This window comes from Megascapheus bottae, chromosome 1 (genome assembly GCF_031878675.1).
Source record: "Megascapheus bottae isolate mThoBot1 chromosome 1, mThoBot2.hap1, whole genome shotgun sequence".
NCBI classification, from domain to species: domain Eukaryota; kingdom Metazoa; phylum Chordata; class Mammalia; order Rodentia; family Geomyidae; genus Megascapheus; species Megascapheus bottae.
In genome coordinates this window covers 8,069,769-8,090,236 of record NC_143509.1, presented here as the reverse complement: position 1 = coordinate 8,090,236, position 20,468 = coordinate 8,069,769, and the positions used below count along the sequence as shown (strand labels likewise).

Here is a 20,468-nt window from a genome sequence, read left to right as displayed (position 1 = left end):
GTACAATGTATCTCCAGAAGCTTTTCTGTGTTGCACACTGAAATGGCACTTTTTAAGACTTTCTTTATTCCAGTTTAATAAACTATATTGTCAGTCTATTCCCTCATCTAATCCTTAATCATTGGTTGAATGTCATTGGCATTTTGGTAATGCCAATGTCTAATTTTCATATCTAATTTTCATACATAGTTTTATTCATTTCATCTCTTCTTTGTTTTTTTGTTCCCTTCGGTTAGTTTGGAAATATGTTTATTAACCTTCTGTATATTTTCCAATGGCCAACTTTGGGTGTCCTCCTTTGTATTATTCTTTTTGCAACCTTTTTTATTAATTTTCACTATGAACTTTATTACTTCAATCTAGTTCTCAATTTGAAGATAAGGTTGTGCTTATGCTTGTTTCAAAGATTGAGATGTGTCTTTACCTGTTGATTTGAAATATTTCTGTTTTTTAATGTAAGCACTCAGCTGTAAATATTTCTCTTTCCTGTATTCCAATAGTCCTAGTGTTTTATTTGGTTCTATGATTTTTTTTGGTGGATCATGGGGCTTGAACTCAGCCTGGACACAGTCCCTGAGCTCTTCAGCTTAAGGCTCCCCACCTACCCTAGAGCCAATCCCCACTTCCCATTTTCTAGAGGTTAATTGGAGATAAGAGTCTCAGGTCCTTTTGGGCCTGGATTGACTTTGAACCTTGATCCTCAGATCTTAGCTAGGATTACAGACATGAGCCACCTGCCTGGCTTGGTTCTATGATTTCTTTAATTGCTTCTGTGATTTCTTCATTGACTGACTAACTATTCAAAAGTGTATTGTCCTTGGGCCAGGAGTTTGGCCTAGTGGTAGAGTGCTTGCCTAGTATGCACGAAGACCTGGGTTCAATTCCTTGGTACCACATACATAGAAAATAGCCAGAAGTGGTGCTGAGACTCAAGTGGTAGAGCTCTAGCCTTGAGAAAGTCCAAGGACAGTCTCAGGCCCTGAGCTCAAGTTATTGTGTCACCTTAAGCTCCTGGAAAAAGAGCAACAAACCCACACTAATCCCAGTAGAAGAAAGCAAATAATTAAAATCAAAGCATAATTAAATGATTTGGAATCCAAAAAAACTATAGAAAGAATCAACAAAACAAGGAGTTGGTTCTTTGAAAGAATTAACAAAATTGACAAGCCCTTAGCAAATCTTACCAAAAAAAGAAGAGAGCATATCGAAATAAACAAAATCGCAGATGAAAATGGTAATATCACGACAGAAATTACCAAGATCCAGAATATCATAAGGGAATACTTCTCAAACCTTTATGCCAACAAATTTGAGAATCTAGATGAAATGGATTAATTCCTAGTTATCATTTTTTAATAATGAGAGTTTTCCCTACTATATGTTACTATGAACTAAATTCTGATTTAGAACATTCGACTCTGTGCGGTACAGGATTTCAGTCAAATGCTCTGGGTATCACACACTTCTGAGAAGCAATCTAAATACAACACATTTGCTGGCATACTGAAGATCACACAAGCTTTAATTCGTGAATTCTAGGAACACATTTTTTTTTCTAGTCGTGGGGCTTGAACTCAGGGCCTGGGCACTGTCCTTGGACTATTCTCAAAGCTAGAGCAATACCACTTGAGCCACAACACCACTTCCAGCTTTTTTTCTATGTATGTGGTACCGAGGAATTGAACCCAGGTCTTCGTGCATGCTAGGCAAGCACTCTACCACTAGGCCAAACTCCCAGCCAATGAACACCTTTTATGTATTCCTGTACTAGAGCTTAAATTTAGAGCCTCGTGCTCTCACTTGTCTTTCTTGATCAAAGCAAGGACTTTATCACTTCAGCCACAATTCCACTTCTGGTTTTTTACTCATTAATTAGAGATAAAAGTCTCATGGATTTTTCTGCCCAAGCTGACCTTAAATTAAGATACTCAAATATCAGCCTCCTGAGTAGCTAGGATTACCGGTGTAAACCACCAGCACGTGGAATGAATGCACATGGAAAAGCTAGTTATTGCCAGGCACTGGTGGCTCACATCTATAATTCTAGTTATTCAGAAGGGTGAGATTTGAGGACTGCAGTTCAAACCCAGCCTGGACAGGAAATTCCATGATATTCTTATCTCCAAATAACCACTGAGAAGCTGGAAGTGGAGCTGTGGCACAAGTGGTAGAATGCCCACTTGGACAAAGCCCAGCCCCTGAGTGCTGGCACAAATAAAAAAAAGAAGGTAGTTGTCTACAGCAATAGGATGGACCATTGAGAGTGAACTATTATGGGAATTGTTTTTGATACAATTTTATATAATCATTGAATGACATTGGAGTTATAAATATATTGCACTCAGTTTGGCCTTGAGATATCTGAAGCTCACGGAGGAACTGAGTGGCTCAAATTCTCAAACTTTAGAACCAATCTAAGCTGAGTGCAAGGAGCTCATGCTGTAATCCTAGCTTCTCCAGAGGCTGAGATCTAAGGACTGAAATTCAAACCTAGCCAAAACAAGAAAATCTATGAGACTCTTCTCTCCAATTAACCACCAAAGCTCTGAAAATAGAGCTGTGTCTCAAGTGGTAGGTCTCTAGGCTTGAGTAAACTAACACAGGAGAACCTCCAGGTCCTGAAAGCAAGCCCCAGGTAGAGCAAAAAAGAAAAAAGGTATATATGAGTAAAATTCTGTTCATGAATCTTACATTCATTCTATCACCTGTACACCTGTCATATGTACAGAGTTTGCTCCACTTTTTGTGTAGATGGGAACAATACCATTTTCCTATTTAACATGACGTTTCCCTACATATTAAGTGGAAAATAGAAGTAAAAAGAAGCAAAACTTTAGTTAATACACACTGAAATTGTTGGTAATTAGCCCCAGATAGCACTCATTTAGATACCTGAATGCAGGTGTAAAACTAAAACAAGTTTCATTTTTCTTATGCCAGTCCTGGAGCTTGAACTTGGGGTTTGGGTGCTATCCCTGAGCTTTTTCACTCAAGGCTACCAGTTGAGCCACACCTCCACTTCCTGCTTTTGGTAGTTCATTGGCTATAAGAATCTTACAAACTTTTTTGCCCCAGCTGCCTTCAAAACATGTATCCACAGATTTCCTGAGTAGCCTCCTGACAAAAGGAATAGCAAGAAGCTGAAACATGTTTTGTCAGGGTGGGGGAGGTCAAGGTTAGGCAAATAAATTGAAGCAGTCATAATTGCAAGGTACAGATGTGAAAATGGAACCAGGTAACCTGAGGGGATGCCATAGAGTTGGCAGAGATGGAAGAAAAATCTGGAAGTGGTGGCATGGGAAGAGATGCTTTGTTCTCATACACTGACTTGTTGAAGTCAAGATCTTTGAACATCCTCTTAAGGCTAAAAATACTACTACTACTAATAATAATATACAATGCATGATCTGCAATGCTGCATAATAATAGAGGATTGTATACATTTGTTACTGATTAATCTATATCCTATATCTATACCTATTATAATTGATTACATTTCTTTTGATGAAAGCAGGGTATCTGTACATTTTTTAATTCTCTCTATATATGCTTTTCTGCTGTCTTCCCCTTTTGTGATTCCCACTGGTTTTCCTCTCTTTCTTTCCCCACATAATAGACTTTCCTGTTTTCCTTTTTGGTTTGTTTGTTTATTTATTTTTCTTTTTGAGCTGGCCCTGGGCTTAAACTCAGAGCCTGGGCTCTGTCCCTGAGCTTTTCTGCTGAAGGCTAGTGTTTACCACTTGAACCACAACTCCATTTTCTTTTCTTTCTTTCTTTCTTTCTTTCTTTCTTTCTTTCTTTCTTTCTTTCTTTCTTTCTTTCTTTCTTTTTTAAGTGGGAAAAAGTTGTACATTTATAATTAGCCAGCTGGATGCAGTTTAGATGATTTCAATTTTGTTGGCAACATCTAAAGCATCATAATCAGGAACCAGTCGCACATATGTCTTCTCTCTGGCAGACCTGATCAGGGTATTGACCTTAGCCACATCAGTGTCACAGAGCTTCTCGCAGCCTGCTTGATTTGATGCTTGTTGGCCTTGACATCCACAGTGAACACAAATGTGTTATTGTTTTCTATCATCTTCACGGATGACTCAGTGGTCAAGGTCACCTGATAGTTGCATACAATTATTTTCCTCAGAGCACTCTTCCAGAGATATTTGTGTGGTCTCCCCAGCAGCCTGAAAGTGGGTGAAGTATGTATCTTCTTTTTTTGTGGCTTGGACACCTTTCAGCACTGCCTTCTTGCCGTCAATGCCTTTTCCTTCCTTGGCTTCAGCTTTAGAAAGGGCAGGAGCTCCCTTCTTCATGTTCAGTGCCATCTTGGTGAAAAGGAGCTCCATTTTCTTTCCTGTGTTTACCGATTCTTCTCATTCATAGAGGCATCTTGTCCTGATTCTTCCTTGAAAAGACAACATGCTAAGCCTCAATGGCTCACATTTATATTCATACCTGGTAAATAACATATAATACATCATGCATGATTTATAGAATATAATGTATAATGTATATAATATATGCAGTATAACACATAGTGTATATTATATGATCTATGGTATGCATTACATAGGAATTTATAGTCTATAGATATAATGTATAATGTTCTATATCATATCTGTATAAAAAGTAATGAAATTATTTTAATATAAAATGTTAATAAAATTGCATTTATCACATACAAATGATTCTGTTATATAATTTATGTTTTATAATATAAATATAATAAAGTATATGATCTAATTATAACATGCACTATATATTCCATATATAACATAGTGCTTTAAATGCTAAAATAAATATGAAAATAATAAAGCTGAGTAGAATGGTAAGACCATCTTATATTGGGGGTTTGGGGTTGTTGTATTGTTTTGTTCTGTTTTGTTTTTTGTCAGTCCTGGTCTTGAATTCAGGGCACGGGTATCCTCCTTGATCTTTCTCAAGGCTACCACTTTACCACTTGAGCCACAGCACCACTTCCAGTTTTTTTCTGTGTATGTGAACCAAGGAATCGAACCCAGGGCTTTGTGCATGCTAGGCAAGCACTCTACCACTTGGCCATACTTCTGGCCCCATATTATATTGTTAAAGAATATATAAGAAAAAAAATCATGAGCCCAGGAAGAAAAGTCCATGAGGCTTATCCCCAATTAACCACCAGAAAACTGGAAGCAGTGCTATGACTCAAAGTGGTAGAGTGCTAGTCTTGCACACAAAAGCTCAGGAACAGTACCCAGGCTGTGAGTTCAAGCCCCACACCTGACCAATTTCTCCCACGAATTTAAATGTGCATCACTCTTAAGATATAAATATGCATTAACAAACAAAAATAAATAAATATGCATTAAGTGTTCAGGTAAATATATCTACTTCAGTACAATAGAAATCAAAATTTACATCTAATTTTTTTGCCACTCCTCAGCTTGAACTCAGGGCCTGAACCCTGTCCTTGGACTTTCTCAATGCGAGAGCTCTACCACCTGAGCCTCAGTACCACTTCTGAATTTTTTCTATGGATGTGGTACGGAGGAATCAAACCTGGGTCTTTGTGCATGCTAGGCAAGCACTCTATCACTAGGCCAAACTCCCAGCTATTGTCTGTAATTTTTAATGTCACCAGCAATTGCCAATGTGCATGAGAAGGGAGAAGCATACATGCAGACACTCAAATGGAAAAGATCAAGATGCCCCTTTAAAATGAGAAATAATTGGGGCCAGAGCACAGACTAATGGTAGAGTGCTCACCTACCATACATGGAGACCTGGGTTCAATTCCTCAGTACCACATACACAGAAAAAGCTGGAAATAGCGCTGTGGCTCAAGTGGCAGAGCATTAGCCTTGAATGTCCAAAGACTGTGACAAAGCCCTGAGTTCAAGTCCCAGGATTGGCAAATATGTATCTATGACATACAAACCCTCAGCCTAATTTTAATTATGTTCTAAAATGTAAGTTCCACTGATTAATAGAGATTCACTTCTTGAATATTTATTTGTTAAATATGTCATTTGAAATATGTTGTAAAAATCAATGTTAATAAACTCTAATAAAAAATAAGATAAATAATTAGATTTTCATATGAGGAATAACATTCCACTGAACATAGAAACATTAAGAAATGGTGGTTTTAAAAAAATGCAGTGTTAATTGAATACTATGCTGCTGTCAGAAAGAATGACATCGCCCCATTTGTAAGGAAATGGAAAGACTTAGAAAAAATCATATTAAGTGAAGTAAGCCAGACTCAAAGGAACATAGGCCCAATAGTCTCCCTCATTTACCATAATCAGTAGGAACCTAGGGCTCTCCTAGCAGGGATTTAAAATAGAACAAAATCTAGAGACATTAGGCCAAATAGTACAACACTAAATGTAAGGACCTCCAGGACAAGGAAACAAAAGCAATATAATGAGTGATTGTTGTCCTTGATGTACTATGTTATCTCTCATCTCTTTTACTGTCCCTTGGTTATCTCATATTGTTACAATACTTCACCTTGTTATCTGATATATCTTATATATGCTTAATTGGTTATTTGAAATAGAAGAGGGAAGGGGGGAAATCAAGTTGTGAGGGGGGAGAGGGGAGGAAAATGGGAAACAGGACATGAGAAAGGGTATCAATATTTGTGAAGTAATGCACCTTCTATTTGATGAATATAATGTAACCCTTCTATTAATTACAATAAAAAATATATGGAAAAAGTGCAGTGTTCCCAGAAGAAAAAAATGCAGAGTATTTTTAATGAATTCCAAAATGAACACATCATTCTTTCTTCAGATGTACACATGAGCATTTGGAAGGAGGCAGAGAGCCCTGAAATCTGAAAAGAGCAGTCCTCTGTGGGTCTATCGTTGTTCATTAAAGTTATTCATGCCAACAAACCCCTTAGAGCCACACGTTCCCAAACTTCAACCATGCAGAAATGACTTTAATAGCTCATTAAGAATCTGAGTCTGACTCCAGGAGTTTCAGACTTAAAAGATCTGTGAAAGGAGCCAAGAATTCTCATGTTTAATAAGCACACAGGGAGGCTGGTTTTGCTAATTTGGAGAAGATACTTTAGAAACTTTGAACCTTTATTGGGTCCCTAATGCTTCCATTTAATTTTCATTTATTTCTAAATAAGCTCTTGCAATTATAAAACGCATCACTTTCAGACTGCATCATAGAACCCTGTCTGACACGTCTCCTTTCCTCCAGTAACTTTTTCCAAAAAAAAATCAAGAAAGCTCAAGGAGATATCCCCCTTAGGTAATCCCTAATCGGCAAGAGTCCCCATGTTTTCTTTGGGGATATTTCCAAGACCTTGAGAAAAGAATTCTCAGAGCAACTCCTTCATTTAATTGTTCTTTAATTTAAAGGGGAGACAGAATAAATGTCTTGCCAGCCACCTATCTCTAAAGACAGATACATTTGTTTTCTCTATTTTTTTCTTTATATACTATATTTGATCATTTTTACTTAATATGATCAGTGCCCTGGAGATTTTTAATCGCCTTTCTCATTCTAAAAAAGAAGCTTCCCATGACTGTTTATCAAACTTCACTAATTGCTGTCTCCCATTAAAAGATTTTATTTTTTTATTGTAATTAGTAAAAGGGTTACATGATATTTGCCAGATAGAAGGTGCATTAATTCACATACATTGATACCCTTTCACATGTCTTGGTACCCATTTCCCTCCCCCCCACACCCCCCACCCGTCTTGGTTTCCCCCCCTTCCCTATCAAATTTCAAATAACCAAATACAAATAAATTCAATATATCAGAAAACAAAGTGAGATACTATACCAATATGAGATAACCAAGGGACAGCAAAGGAGATGAGAGACAACATAGTACATTAAGGACAACAATCATTCATTTTATGACTTTTGTTTCACTATCCTGGAGGTCCTTTCAATTAGATTCACATTATATGGCTTTTGTATCAAGATTTTGCTCTATTGCAGATCTCTGCTAGTAGAGCCCAAGGTTTCTACTGATTATGACAAAAGAGGGAAACCACTGAGCCTAAGTTCCTTTGAGTCTGGCTTAATTCAATTAATTGGATTTTTTCTAAGTCTTTCCATTTCCTAACAAATGGGGCGATGTCATTCTTTCTGACAGCAGCATAGAATTCCATTGTGTACAAATACCCCAACTTGTTGATCCACTCATCAACTGAGGGACATCTAGGTTGGTTCCATATCTTTGCTATGGTGAATAGTGCTGCAATGAACATTGTTGTGCTAGTGGATTTAGTATGTCCTTGTTTCTGGATGGTTGGGTAAATGCCAAGTAGTGGAATTGCTGAGTCAAAGGGGAGTTCTATGCTTAGCCTTTTGAGGCACTGCCACACTGCTTTCCATAGTGGTTGAATGAGTTTGCACTCCCACCAACAGTGTAGTAGTGATCCCTCCTGGCCACATCCCCTCCAGCGTCTGTTGTCATTCGTTTTCCTGATCCTGGCCATTCTAACTGGAGTGAGGTGAAATCTTAGAGTTGTTTTGATTTGCATTTCTTTTATGATCAGAGATGTTGAGCATTTCTTCATGTGTGTATAGGCCCTTTTTGTTTCTTCTTCAGAGAAGACTCTCTTTAAGTTTTTGGCCCATTTTTTAATGGGATGGTTGTTACTTTGGAGGTTAGTTTTGGAGTGACTTTTTTCCTTAAACTTTCAGTAAATTCTCTCCAAAATAAACGATCCATTTTTATCAGGAAAGAACTGAATTTCTCAAAAAGTAAAATAAAACAAAAAGAAGTAAGGTTTAGGAAGATTGTTAGTTCAATTTTGAACACAATTAAACATTATTAGCACAGGAATCACAAACCGCTCTGACATGATAGCTTTATTAAGTAATTAAAAATGTGTATAAGAGCAAGCAACCATTTGAGAGCACACAGTTATGAGCTATGATTTTGTTTTTTTTACCCATGGCTCAACACAGAACTTACATTAAAGTTTTTTCTTTCTTTTATTTTTATTGCTATCATAAAAGAGGGGTTACAGTTTCATAATGCAGAGAAAGAGTACATTTCATTTTGGACAATGTCAGCCCTTCCCTCACATTCCCAGTTTTTCCACCCCACCCCCACCCAGAAATTATATAGTTCATTTTTATGGTAGTGTATAATAAGTGCCACTGCTGTGTTTATTCACCCTTTGCTCCTCCGTTTTTGTGCCTCTCTTAACCTCCCAAAGATAGATAAGCAAACAAACAAAAACAGTAATGAAGAAGAAAACCTCTTATTTCCATTATCTGGAGTTGATTTCAATAAATATTAGTCCACATGATGAGATGCAAAGAGGCATTGCACCTTTGTGTTCCTCTCCTAAGAGTTTTCTTCTTTGGTCTCACTGTCCTTTATGTTTATTATTCCAATCCTGGGGCTTGAACTCAGGGCTTGGGTGCTGCCCTTGACTGTCCTTGAGCTTTTTTCTTCCCTCAATGCTAGTCCTCTACCACTACTGCCACTTGAGCCATAGCTCTACTTCCACCTTTACAGAGAGTTAATTGAGGATAAGAGTCTTATGGACTCTCCTGCTTCAGCTGGTGTTGAACCTTCAGCCTCAATTCCCATCAGCCTAGGATTAGAGGAATGAGCCACCAATTCCCTAAAAGGGTTTTCTTCTTGTCCTTTTGAAAGTCAGTACGTTTCTTTGACCTATTATTTGCTTATAATATACCCTGATTAGATTTACCCCGTTGCTCTCTCCATGTATGCATGCAAAGTATCTTGGCAGTCTGCATCCCTTTCTCCCTCCCTGTCCATCTTCCCTCTGCTCCCACTGTGCCTTCTCCCACAGGACTTGTACATCCTGTCATTCATTTTTTGCCAGTCCTGGGGCTTGAACTCAGGGTCTGGGCACTGTCCTTGGGCTTTCTCAAGGCTAGCACTCTACCACTTGAACCACAGCACCACTTCCAGTTTTCTAGTGGTTCATGGAGAGAACAGTCTCACTAAATTTTGTGCTTGGACTGGCTTTGAACCTTGATCCTCAGATTTCAGCCTCCTGAGTAGCTACAATGACAGGGGTAAGCCACTGACGCCTGACTTCTATTAAAGCCATGGAAGCAAAAGTGGATTTCTTAAACTGGGTTTGGTGACTCATGCCTGTAATCCTATGTATATGTATATATATACATATATATAATTTATCTCTTATCTCTAATCAACCAGAAAAAGATGGAAGTTCTAGAACACTATTTTTTGGTGAAAGCCCAGGAACAGTGCTTAGGCCCTGAGTTCCAGCTCCAGAACTGGCAAAAAACAAAAAAGAAAAGAAAATATAGTATATTTATGTATGAAATTATATATGTAAATTCATGTTTATATGTAAATTACTATATTACATAAATAAATAGAATTCCATCAGAAAGGAAGCACCATGCTATAGTGTCTCTAGATGTTTATATACAAGTGAAAAAAAATTTCCAAGCTAGACTGTTATTATATTCTTGAAAATCCAACCATGTGTTCATGCAAAAGGTAGACTGGGAAGGTGGCTTCATGGTAGAATGCTTGCCTAGCATGCATGAAGCCCTGAGTTTGATTCCTCACTACCATATAAACAGAATAAGTTGAAAGTGGTACCTTGCTATCCTTGAACAAAAGAAGCTCAGGGAGAGTGCTCAGGCCCTGAGTTCAAGCCCAAGACTGGGGGGAAAAGGAATGAAAAAGAAAAGAAAAGGCAGGAGAGCCAGGGTTTGCCCTCTGGGTGCAGTGTCAGGTGTCTGGTTATTGTGCATTCTAAATTGTCTCCTCCATTGAGAAATTGGCTTAGTAAGAATAACTACTTCAGGGGTCAGGAGTTTTGCCTAGTGTTAGAGTGCTTGCCTAGCATGCATGAAGACCCAGATTCGATTCCTCAGTACCACATATATAGAAAGGCTAAGAGTCTTACTGTGGCTCAAGTAGTAGAGCACTAACCTTGAGGAAAAAGCCCAAGGACAGTGCCCAAGCCCTGAGGTCCAGCCCCAGGAATAATTAGTTTAAGGAAAGATTTCCAGATGAAAAAAATGTTACAGATGTAAAACAAGCACCCGTCTTGATTGGTTAGGATTTTCCTTTTGACACTTGTGTAGATCCAAGATATTAAATGTTTTAAGTGAGGGGACTGTATTATTCAACAAGATGATTTTCTCGGAAACCGTCTCAGTATTGTTGGTAAAAAAAAATATTCTGGATGTCAAATTAGAAGTCTCAGGAAAATCTGAACAAAGCTGACCCTTAAATCAGTCTACAGGGAAGAAAAGTTTCAAAGGAATGATGGAGGAAGTAACTGAGAGTAACAAACACACACATATCCAAGTGGAGTCAGACGTACTTTGGGAACTAAAACAATCAATGAAAGAAGATATTTACAGCAGTGAAAGAGCCTAGACAGTCAGACGCCAGTGGCTCACATCTGCAGTCCTAGCTCCCCAAGAAGCTGAGATCTGAGGATCTCAGTTCAAAGTTATCATGGCCGAACAATTCTGAGGGCTTCTTATGTCCAGCTGTCCAGCAAGATCCACAAGTGCAGATATTTCTCAAGTGGCAGAGTGCCAGCCTTCAGTGAAATAGCTATATGAGAGAGAAAAGTGCCCTGAGTTCAAGCTTCAGTTTCCACACAGACACACACACAGACAGACACAGACACAGACATGCAAACATATTCAGGGCCAGGATAGGAGAACTCACTGCATGTTCCTTATGGTTTGTAGTGCCCACTTAATTTGGGGTCAGGAATCCATTTGGGACAAGGCACAGCTCTGCATAGGAGTCTCCCCAGGGCCTCCATCACATCCTGGTTCCTCAGGCTGTAGATGAAGGGGTTCAGCATAGGGGTGACCACTGAATACATCACCGAGGCCACTGCCCGGTATCTGGGAGAAAGAGATACAGCCGAACTGAGGTACACCCCAAAGCCTGTGCCATAGAACAAGGCAACCACGCAGAGGTGAGAGCGACAGGTGGAGAAGGCTTTGTGCTTTCTAGCAGTGTTGGACAGCTTCATTAAAGAGGGGAGAATCTAACGGTAAGAGAACAGGATCCCAGAGGCAGAAAATGCACAAACCAGGGCAGTTACTACATAGAGACAGATGGTGTTCACCAGGGCATCAGAGCTGGCCACCTCGAGAAGCTGAACCAGTTCACAGAAGACATGGGGGATCTCGGTACCCACGGGGAAGGTCAGGCGAACCAGGAGCAGGATATGGAGCATGGCAACACAGAACATGACCAGCCAAGACACCAGCACCAGTAGGCCACAGAGGTGAGGGTTCATGATCACTGGGTAGTTCAGTGGGTGGCAGATGGCCACAAAACGGTCATAAGCCATCACGGTCAATAGGAAATTGTCCATTCCACCAAACATCATGAAGAAATACATCTGAGTGAGGCACTCTGGGTAGGAGATGTCTTTCCTCTGGGTCTGGATGTTCACCAGCATCTTGGGGATAGTGGTGGAAGTGAAGCAGATGTCTACGAAGGAGAGGATGGAGAGGAAGAAGTACATTGGGGTGTGGAGGTGGGGGTCAAAGGTGACGGCCAGGATGATGAGCAGATTTCCGTGCACAGTGATCAGGTACATGGACAGGAAGAGCCCAAAGAGGATGGGCTGGAGTTGAGGGTCGTCTGAGAGGCCCAGGAGGTGCAATGGTGATTCCCCTGTGAGGTTCCTTTGCTGTCATAGTCCTGGCTGTTCTCCTTGGGACAAGTAAGGAAAAGTTCAGTGAACGCTCACGTGGTTGTATTTGAAGTTATTTGTAAGTAGTTGTAGTCAGGGCTTTCAATTCAACATAGGACTTGTGAGTATATTGTCATCCCATCATGGTCTGTGACTCCCAGCCCCTTCCATCCCTCAGTTTACCCATTTCTATCTTCATGTTTGTACATTGAGTTTTAGGATTGCATTTGCCCACCCTTCCTCTGTCCATTCATCTGCCCATGTCTTCCCCTCACCTCCCCAGTCAGAAAATGCTTTCAACTCCCAGGTATAATTGTGTTACTTCTTGTGAATGTGGACCACGTGAGAAGAGACAGGAGAGGCCATCACCGTGGAGTCGTCCTACCGTTGTCTGCAGGCCATGGAGCGAGCATTTATCTCTGGAATGGGAGCATTTGTGGGGAAGATCTCAGTACATGGAGTTCCTGGATGCCATTCAGCAACATCGCCTGGAGTCTAGGCAGCAGTCCTGGACTGAACTGTTTTCAACACGACACATTTGTTACCTGTGTGGATGGAATACAGCATGGCTGGTCAACATGGCTGTGGATGCCTCCTGACAGAGAATTCCTTCTAAAATATGCGCAAGTAAAGAAGAGAGTGCCAGAGGAGAAAGCAACCTCATATCGCAAACACACAATACATTGAGGAAACCACCTTTGGCTTATGCCTGTCATGCTAGCTGCTCAGGAGGCTGAGATCTGAGGTTCATGGTTCAGTGCCAGCCTAGGCATGAAAGTCTGTGAGACTCTCAACTCCATTTTGAAGCACCAAAAAATGGAAGTGTTGGAGCTGTGGCTTTAGTGGTAGCCTTGACTAAAAAGTCTGAGGGATACTGAGTTTAATCCCAGGACTGGCACACACACACAAACACACACACAGATATACAATATACAACACATATCTTCATGCCCTGGAGCAGGAACAAATTATGTGGAAATCAGCAAAATTAATGGATCATACAATAATAAACTAGATGAATTTGGTTCATATGCTCAATGCTCTATCCATGTATCTATCTATGTATCTATGTATCTATGTATCTATCTATCTTGAATGTAAATTTTTATGGGGACAAACCTGATGGACAGGGAAGGAATGGTGGTATTGAATAATATAGAATATGTGAAGATGAAGATAAAATCCACCAAACCCTGTTGAAATCAGGGGCTGGGACTATGGACCAGAGAAAGACCTACAGAGGGGTTTATTGTGATCAAAATACAATATATGCCTGTATGGAAATAGCACAGCAAAACCCATTTTCCCAGTTGCTATACGTAGAAATCCATTCTGTGCACACTGAAGCCAGTGTGCATGTGCAAAACTAAGTGAGGGAAGTTGGGTGCCAGTGGCTCACAGCCAGCATTCTAGCTACTAGGAGGCTGCAATTGAAGTATCAGGGGGTGAAGCCAGCTCAGGCAGGGAAATCCATGAGATTCTCATTATTGATTAATCACCAAAAGCCACACATGAGCTATAGTTCACTTGGTATGGCTCAGAAGCTCAGGGACAGTACCCAGACCCACAGTTCAAGCCCCACGACTGCCACATGTACATGCAGGCACACAGACAGACAGACACACAGACAGACACATACACACACACTCATAGCCCCCCACGAAGGAGAATACTTCCTTATTCATAATTCCGTTGTTGTCTAGATTTTGTTAGGGACACAAATGCGAAACCAACCATTCATTTTCAGTCAAATATGCCAGCAAAATATTGGAGAGGTTAAGAAACAAAAACTCCAAAGTTGGCATTGGTGCTTCATCTCTGTAATCATTGTTATTCAGGAGTCTGAGATCTGACAATTGCTGTTCAAAGCCAGTCTGGGCAGGAAAGTCCTTGAGACCCTTATTTCCAAATAATGACAGAAAAAGCTGGAAGTGGAGCTGCTATTCAAGTAGTAGAGTGTTGGCCATGAGTAAAAGGAGCTGGAGAACAGTGCCAGGGATAGAGTTCAGCCCAGGCCTAGGCAAACACACACACACACACACACACACACACACACACACACACACACACACACACACGTCCCTGGCCTGGAACCCAAAAGACAATACCTGGTGCACAGTGGAGCTTTAGCAGGTGATTAATAAATATATAATGAGATGTAGCAAAGCTGACAGATAACTCTGATTATTGGGAAAGAGTGAAGAAAAGCTTGTGCAGTTCCTTGCAAATCAATCGATGAATGTACTAAGATGTCCTCATGAAATGAATTGCCTTTCATGAAATAATTGTCTTTATGAAATGAAATGTCTTTCCTGTCTCCAAACCATTTTGTTCCCATGAGTTTAAGTGAAGATGACATCATGGAAAAACAGATTTAGGTTAATTTCTTGCATTATTGTAGGCAGTTACAGGGTGAGAGGAATTAATTTATTCCAAGGGGAACACAGTTTCTTTTGTTTTTTTTCCTTTTGTTTTGGTAAAAAAGATAACAATGAATTCTCAAAGGAACTATTAATGTCTATAGGAACTAAAATCATGTCAATTTGGCATCTGTCTTGAAGAATCTTTGATCATGTAATATAAATGACTTGTTCTTTCAGGGAAAACAATTTCTTTATTTTCATTCATTATTTAATAGTGTCTTATACTTTGAAGTTATAGATAAAAATCCCATGTTTTGTTTGGTCAGCAGCACACTGAGACACCCAGCACCCTATAAAATTATATTTATTATCTCATATATGTTACTCTTAGTATCTACTCAGAATATCACAAGAATAGCTCAGTGCCCTGTTCAGTGGATTTAATCAATGTATGATTATTTAATTATTATTTAATAAATGTATCCTCCCTGGTTAACTGGACGTTTGTATTTTCTGATCTTCATTTCTCTCATATCAGCCCCAACTTCCTTACCTTCTGTTACTGCTCCCCTCGGCCCAATTGCTGGATTTCTATGAAGTCAAGCTTAGAAAACACTGCCAGATATGATGTCTCACTACTGTCATCCGAGCTACTCAGGAAGCTGAGATCTGAGGATCTCGGTTCAAAACCAGCTCAGGCACTAAACACCGTGTGACTCCAATTAACCACCAGAAACCCAGAAGTGGGTCTGTGGCTCAAGGAGGAGGGCAGTAGTCTTGAGCTCAAGAGCTCAGGGACAGCACCCAGGCTCAGAGTTCAAATGCAAAGACTCACAAAAAAATAAAGAGAAAAAGGAAAAAGAAAACAGTCTCAGTTAGATGCTGCTGGCTCAGGCCTGTAATCCTAATTACTTAGGAGGCTGAGATGTGAGGATTTAGACTTAGAAGCCAGTAGGGCAGAAAAATCTGTAGAGTCTTCTCTTCAATGAACCGCTAAAAAGGCAGAATGGAGCTGTGGCTCAAGCAGAATAGCAGGATCCTTGAGCAAAACCAGTCTTGGCTTTTGTTTCAATATCCTGGAGGTCTTTTCAATTAGCTTCATATTATATGGCCTTGTGTATCAAGGTTTTGCTCTATTGCAGATCTCTGCTAGTAGAGCCCAAGATTTCTACTGATTATGACAAGTGAGGGGAACCATTGAGCCTAATTTCCTTTGAGTCTGGCTTACTTCACTTAATATGATTTTTTTCTAAGACTTTCCATTTCCTAACAAATGGGGCGATGTTGTTTGTTGTCCTTAATGTACTATGTTATCTCTCATCTCTTTTGCTGTCCCTTGGGTATCTCATATTGTTACAGTATCTCACTTTGTTATCTGATATATTGGATTAATTTGTGTTTGGTTATTTGAAATTGGTTAGGGAAGGGGGGAAATCTAAGATGGGGGAGGGTGGAGGGGAGGGTAATGGGGACCAAGACATGTGAAAGGGTATCAATATATGTGAATTAATGCACCTACTATCTGGCAAATATCATGTAACCCTTTTATTAATTACAATAAAAATAAATAAAAAAAACAACCAGTCTTGAATAATGCCCAGGCTCTGAGTTCAAGCTGCAAGAGCAACACACACACACACACACACACACACACACACACACACACACACACACATGAAAAGAAATGAAATCCCCTAAATAAACACAGGAACATATGATCTCCTCCAGATCCTATTGAAAGATGGAGTGTGTGCGTGTGCGTGCGTGTGTGTGTGTGTGTGTGTGTGTGTGTGTGTGTGTGTGTGTGTGTGTGTGTGTGTGTGTGTGTGTGGTTCTGGACCAGGATTTCAGGGCCTGGGCATTCTCCCTAACCTTTTGTACTGAAGGCTGGTGCTCTACCACTTGTGCCACCACTCTACTTCTGTCTTATTCTTATTTAAGTGGAAATAAGGTCCTGGAGGTTTTCCTGTCCAGGATGACAGTGAGCGTCCACTCTCGGATCTCAGCCTGTGGAGTAGCTGGGGGTTCAGGCTTGAGCCACTGGCACTAAAACTGATTTTTGGAGTTACTTTAGTGGAGGTCACAACCTGTATACACAGCCACATTCTGGGATTTGATTTTCCAATTTGTTCACACCTTTTTCTCTTTCTTGATGGATTGTTCTGGCTGGGACACAGTGGTGAGTGGCAGAGTGAATTCAGGCCCAGCTTACTTCCACAGTTTTATGGGTAGAGATTAGAGTATCACAGACTTTCCTGCCCAACCTGGTTCTGAATAGCCATCCTCACATCTCAGCCTGTAACACCTGAAGCTCAAATGAGAGAGGAAATCCTAGAGGACATAATTGAAGAAGTAGCATAGACTAGTCCTTTCTGGAAAGTTCTGTAATATTTTATTAAATAGGATGATAAATTGAGAAAAGAGATTGCAGCAAATCAAAACTTTATTCAGAACACTGGAACTGCTTATTAGAATGAAAGAATTGTGTGGGATGTTGACTTACAAAACCACCCAGGCACAGAAGATGAAGAAAGACCTCTCAACACCAAATATTAAAGGTCCATAATTAAGTTGACTTTACAATGACAAAAAAGATTGATGAGATAATGTTTATTTATTTATTTACTCATTTATTTTTTGTTTGGTCATGGGGCTTGATCTCTGGGCCCAGTTGCTATTCTTGAGCTCTTCAGCTCAAGCCTACTGCCCCACATCTTGAGTCACAGCACCACTTCTGGTTTTGTTGGGGTTAACTGGAGATAAGACTGTCATAGACTTTAGTGTCTGGGCTGGGTTTGAACTGTGATCTTCAAATCTCAGCCTTCTGAATAGTATGATTACAGGTGTAAGCCACTGCCAAGCAATCTTTAAGAGAGGTAAAAATGGCCATAAAGAAATCCATGAAGAAATAGTTAACCTCTTAACTACATAGAATACACAAATCAATAAAACACTGTGATCCTGTATTATGTCAATGCTGAAGGAAATCTACAACACCAATTCTGGTGAAGCTGAGAAGAAACAGGCATGCTCAGACACTGTTGTCTGAGGATGTCACTTAGTATAGCTATCATGGAAACAAGTTCATACTTGAGTGGAAAGAGAAATTAGTAAAAAAAAAAAAAAAGAAAAAGAAAAAAGAAATGCCCTCAAACTTAAACAAAATCTCACATGTAAGGCTATAACTGCTCTTCTGAAAGTGTTGGGATTTTATTTGGATTCTTGTATGTGTTTATTCTGTTTCTGCTAAGTAAAAAATGAAGTTATTTGTCTTGCTAAGTGGTGGAGACTGACATCTCTCAACCCAGGCTGAGATCTGAGGACTGGGGTTTAAAGCCAGCACAGGCTATAGTCTGAGAGTCTCATCTCTGATTAGCGCCCTCTTCTGGGGATTGTGTAGATGTGTCTCAAATAACAGAGAAATAACTGACCAAAAATGTGCAAGGACAGCACCAGGCAATGAATTCAAGTCCCATGGCTGTAGGAGAAGATGAAGAGGAAGTGGAAGAAGCAGAAGTAGAAGCAGAATAAGAAGGAGAAGCAGAAGTAGAAGCACAAGCACGAACAGAAGCAGAACAAGAGGAGGAGGAGGAGGACTTGGAGGAAGAAGAAGAACTCATTTTGTGTTTTAGGAGAAGAATTAGAAGAGGATAACTTAAGGGGACACTGTGTAAGTTTGGATTGTGATCAGTGCTTTCTATGTACAATTAGAAACGCCCAGGGAAATTTGTACAACACCAATCCAAATGGGAATATTAAGAAAATTCACACTGAAAAGAATAGTTGTCCTTTTCAGGTTAGCGAGTAAATTTCTTTGAAATATAGATGTACATACATCTACAGGGAAAGCCAAAGGGGCTTTGCAGGGAACACATGAATTAGTATGTGTTTTCCTTTTTTTTTGCCAGTCATGGGCTTGACCTCAGGGCCTGAGCACTGTCCTTGGACTTTCTCAAGGTTAGAGCTCTACCACTTGAGCCTTAGCACCATTTCTGGCTTTTTTCTATGCATGTGGTACCAAGGAATTGAACCCGGATCTTCGTGCATTCTAGGCAAGCACTCTACCACTAGGCCAATCTCCTGGCCCCTAGTATGTCTTTTCTCAATAAAAAATCTATCTATCTATCTATCTATCTATCTATCTATCTATCTATCCTCAATCCTATAATAAAGGAAAAGTATCATTGATGGTGATAATCAGCCAATTTGTTTTCCTACTTCCAATGGACTACGTTGTCATATACTTCACAATCCATCAAAACACGAGACCACTCTGCCTGGCAATCTCCCCAGAGCCCCCATCACGTCCTGGTTCCTCAGGCTGTAGATGAAGGGGTTTAGCATGGGAGTGACCACTGTGTACATCACCGAGGCCACCTTGCTTCTGTGGGCAGAGGAGGACACTGCAGAGCTGAGGTACACCCCAAGTCCTGTCCCGTATAACAAGGAGACCACACAGAGGTGAGAGCCACAGGTGGAGAAGGCTTTGTGCTTGCTAGCCGTGTTGGACAGCTTCATTAAAGAGGAGATGATCTGATGGTTAGAGAAGAAGATTCCTAAGGCAGGAAACACACAGAACAGCACAAAAGCCAGGTACATCCAGATGTCACTGAGGAAGGTGTCAGAGCTGGCCACCTGGAGAACCTGAGCTAGTTCACAGAAGAAATGGGGGATGGTGCTTCCCGGGGAGAAGGTCAATTTCCTCATCAGTACAACATGGCTTAGTGAGATGCAGAAAATGAGAAGCCAAGACACGAGGACCAGGAGGCCACAAAAGTGAGGGTTCATGATAAGTGGGTAGTTCAGTGGGTGACAGATGGCCACAAAGCGGTCATAAGCCATCACGGTCAATAGGAAATTATCCATTCCACCAAAAATCATGAAAAGATACACCTGAGTGAGGCACTCTGGGTAGGAGATGTCTTTCCTCTGGGTCTGGGAATGGTTGTGGATGTGAAGCAGATGTCCACACAAGACAGGTTGGAGAGGAAGAAGTACATGGTGGTGTGGAGGTGGGGGTCAGAGGTGACTGCCAGGATAATGAGCAGATTTCCGAGCATGGTGATCAGGTACATGGACAGGAAGATCCCAAAGAGCAGGGGCTGGAGTTGAGGGTCGTCTGAGTGGCCCAGGAGGAGGAATGGTGTTTCCCCTGTGTGGTTTTGTGCTGTCATAGCCCTGGTTGTTTTCCTTGGGGCAAGTAAGGAAAAGTTCAATCAATGCCCGCTACCAGCTCAGGTGGTCATGCCCTTCCACTGCCAGATTGTTTTTGTGTTTCCTAATGGCTCCCCCGGGGTTGACCTGCACAGCCAAGATTGGCTCCACTCACTTTCATATTGTAATATGTGGGTAAATATCCCCTGTGTTTTCTGTTCACTGACTGTGAGTTTTATTTTTTTGTTTTTTGCCAGTGGGCTTAAGCTTGGGCCTGAGCACTGTCCTTGGACTTT

At 40.5% G+C, this 20,468-nt stretch overlaps 2 protein-coding genes and 1 pseudogene across 2 annotated transcripts; all 3 read right to left on the bottom strand.

Annotated features, from left to right (window-relative positions):
- Nucleotides 1–3,878: 3,878 nt before the first annotated feature.
- On the bottom strand, nucleotides 3,879–4,322 carry LOC150068272 (large ribosomal subunit protein uL23-like). The gene is made up of 2 exons (XM_090356614.1): nucleotides 4,127–4,322; nucleotides 3,879–4,036 (listed from the first exon to the last, which is right to left on the bottom strand). Exons 1-2 carry the CDS (start codon nucleotides 4,320–4,322, stop codon nucleotides 3,879–3,881), a joined length of 354 nt encoding a protein of 117 aa, XP_090212740.1.
- Nucleotides 4,323–11,677: 7,355 nt separating this feature from the next.
- Nucleotides 11,678–12,854, bottom strand: LOC150068271 (olfactory receptor 7D4-like; annotated as a pseudogene).
- Nucleotides 12,855–19,263: 6,409 nt separating this feature from the next.
- On the bottom strand, nucleotides 19,264–20,192 carry LOC150068270 (olfactory receptor 7D4-like). The gene has a single exon (XM_090356520.1). It carries the CDS (start codon nucleotides 19,897–19,899, stop codon nucleotides 19,264–19,266), a length of 636 nt encoding a protein of 211 aa, XP_090212646.1. The 5' UTR covers nucleotides 19,900–20,192.
- Nucleotides 20,193–20,468: the final 276 nt, after the last annotated feature.

Bases quoted from the DNA above. Each gene is read 5' to 3' on its own strand.
- LOC150068270 (XM_090356520.1), bottom strand. From the start codon at position 19,899: ATGATTTTTGGTGGAATGGATAATTTCCTATTGACCGTGATGGCTTAT.
- LOC150068272 (XM_090356614.1), bottom strand. From the start codon at position 4,322: ATGGCACTGAACATGAAGAAGGGAGCTCCTGCCCTTTCTAAAGCTGAA. The intron at 4,037-4,126 runs GTATGCAACTAT...GTGGATGTCAAG, and splicing joins GTGCTCTGAGGAAAATAATT to GCCAACAAGCATCAAATCAA.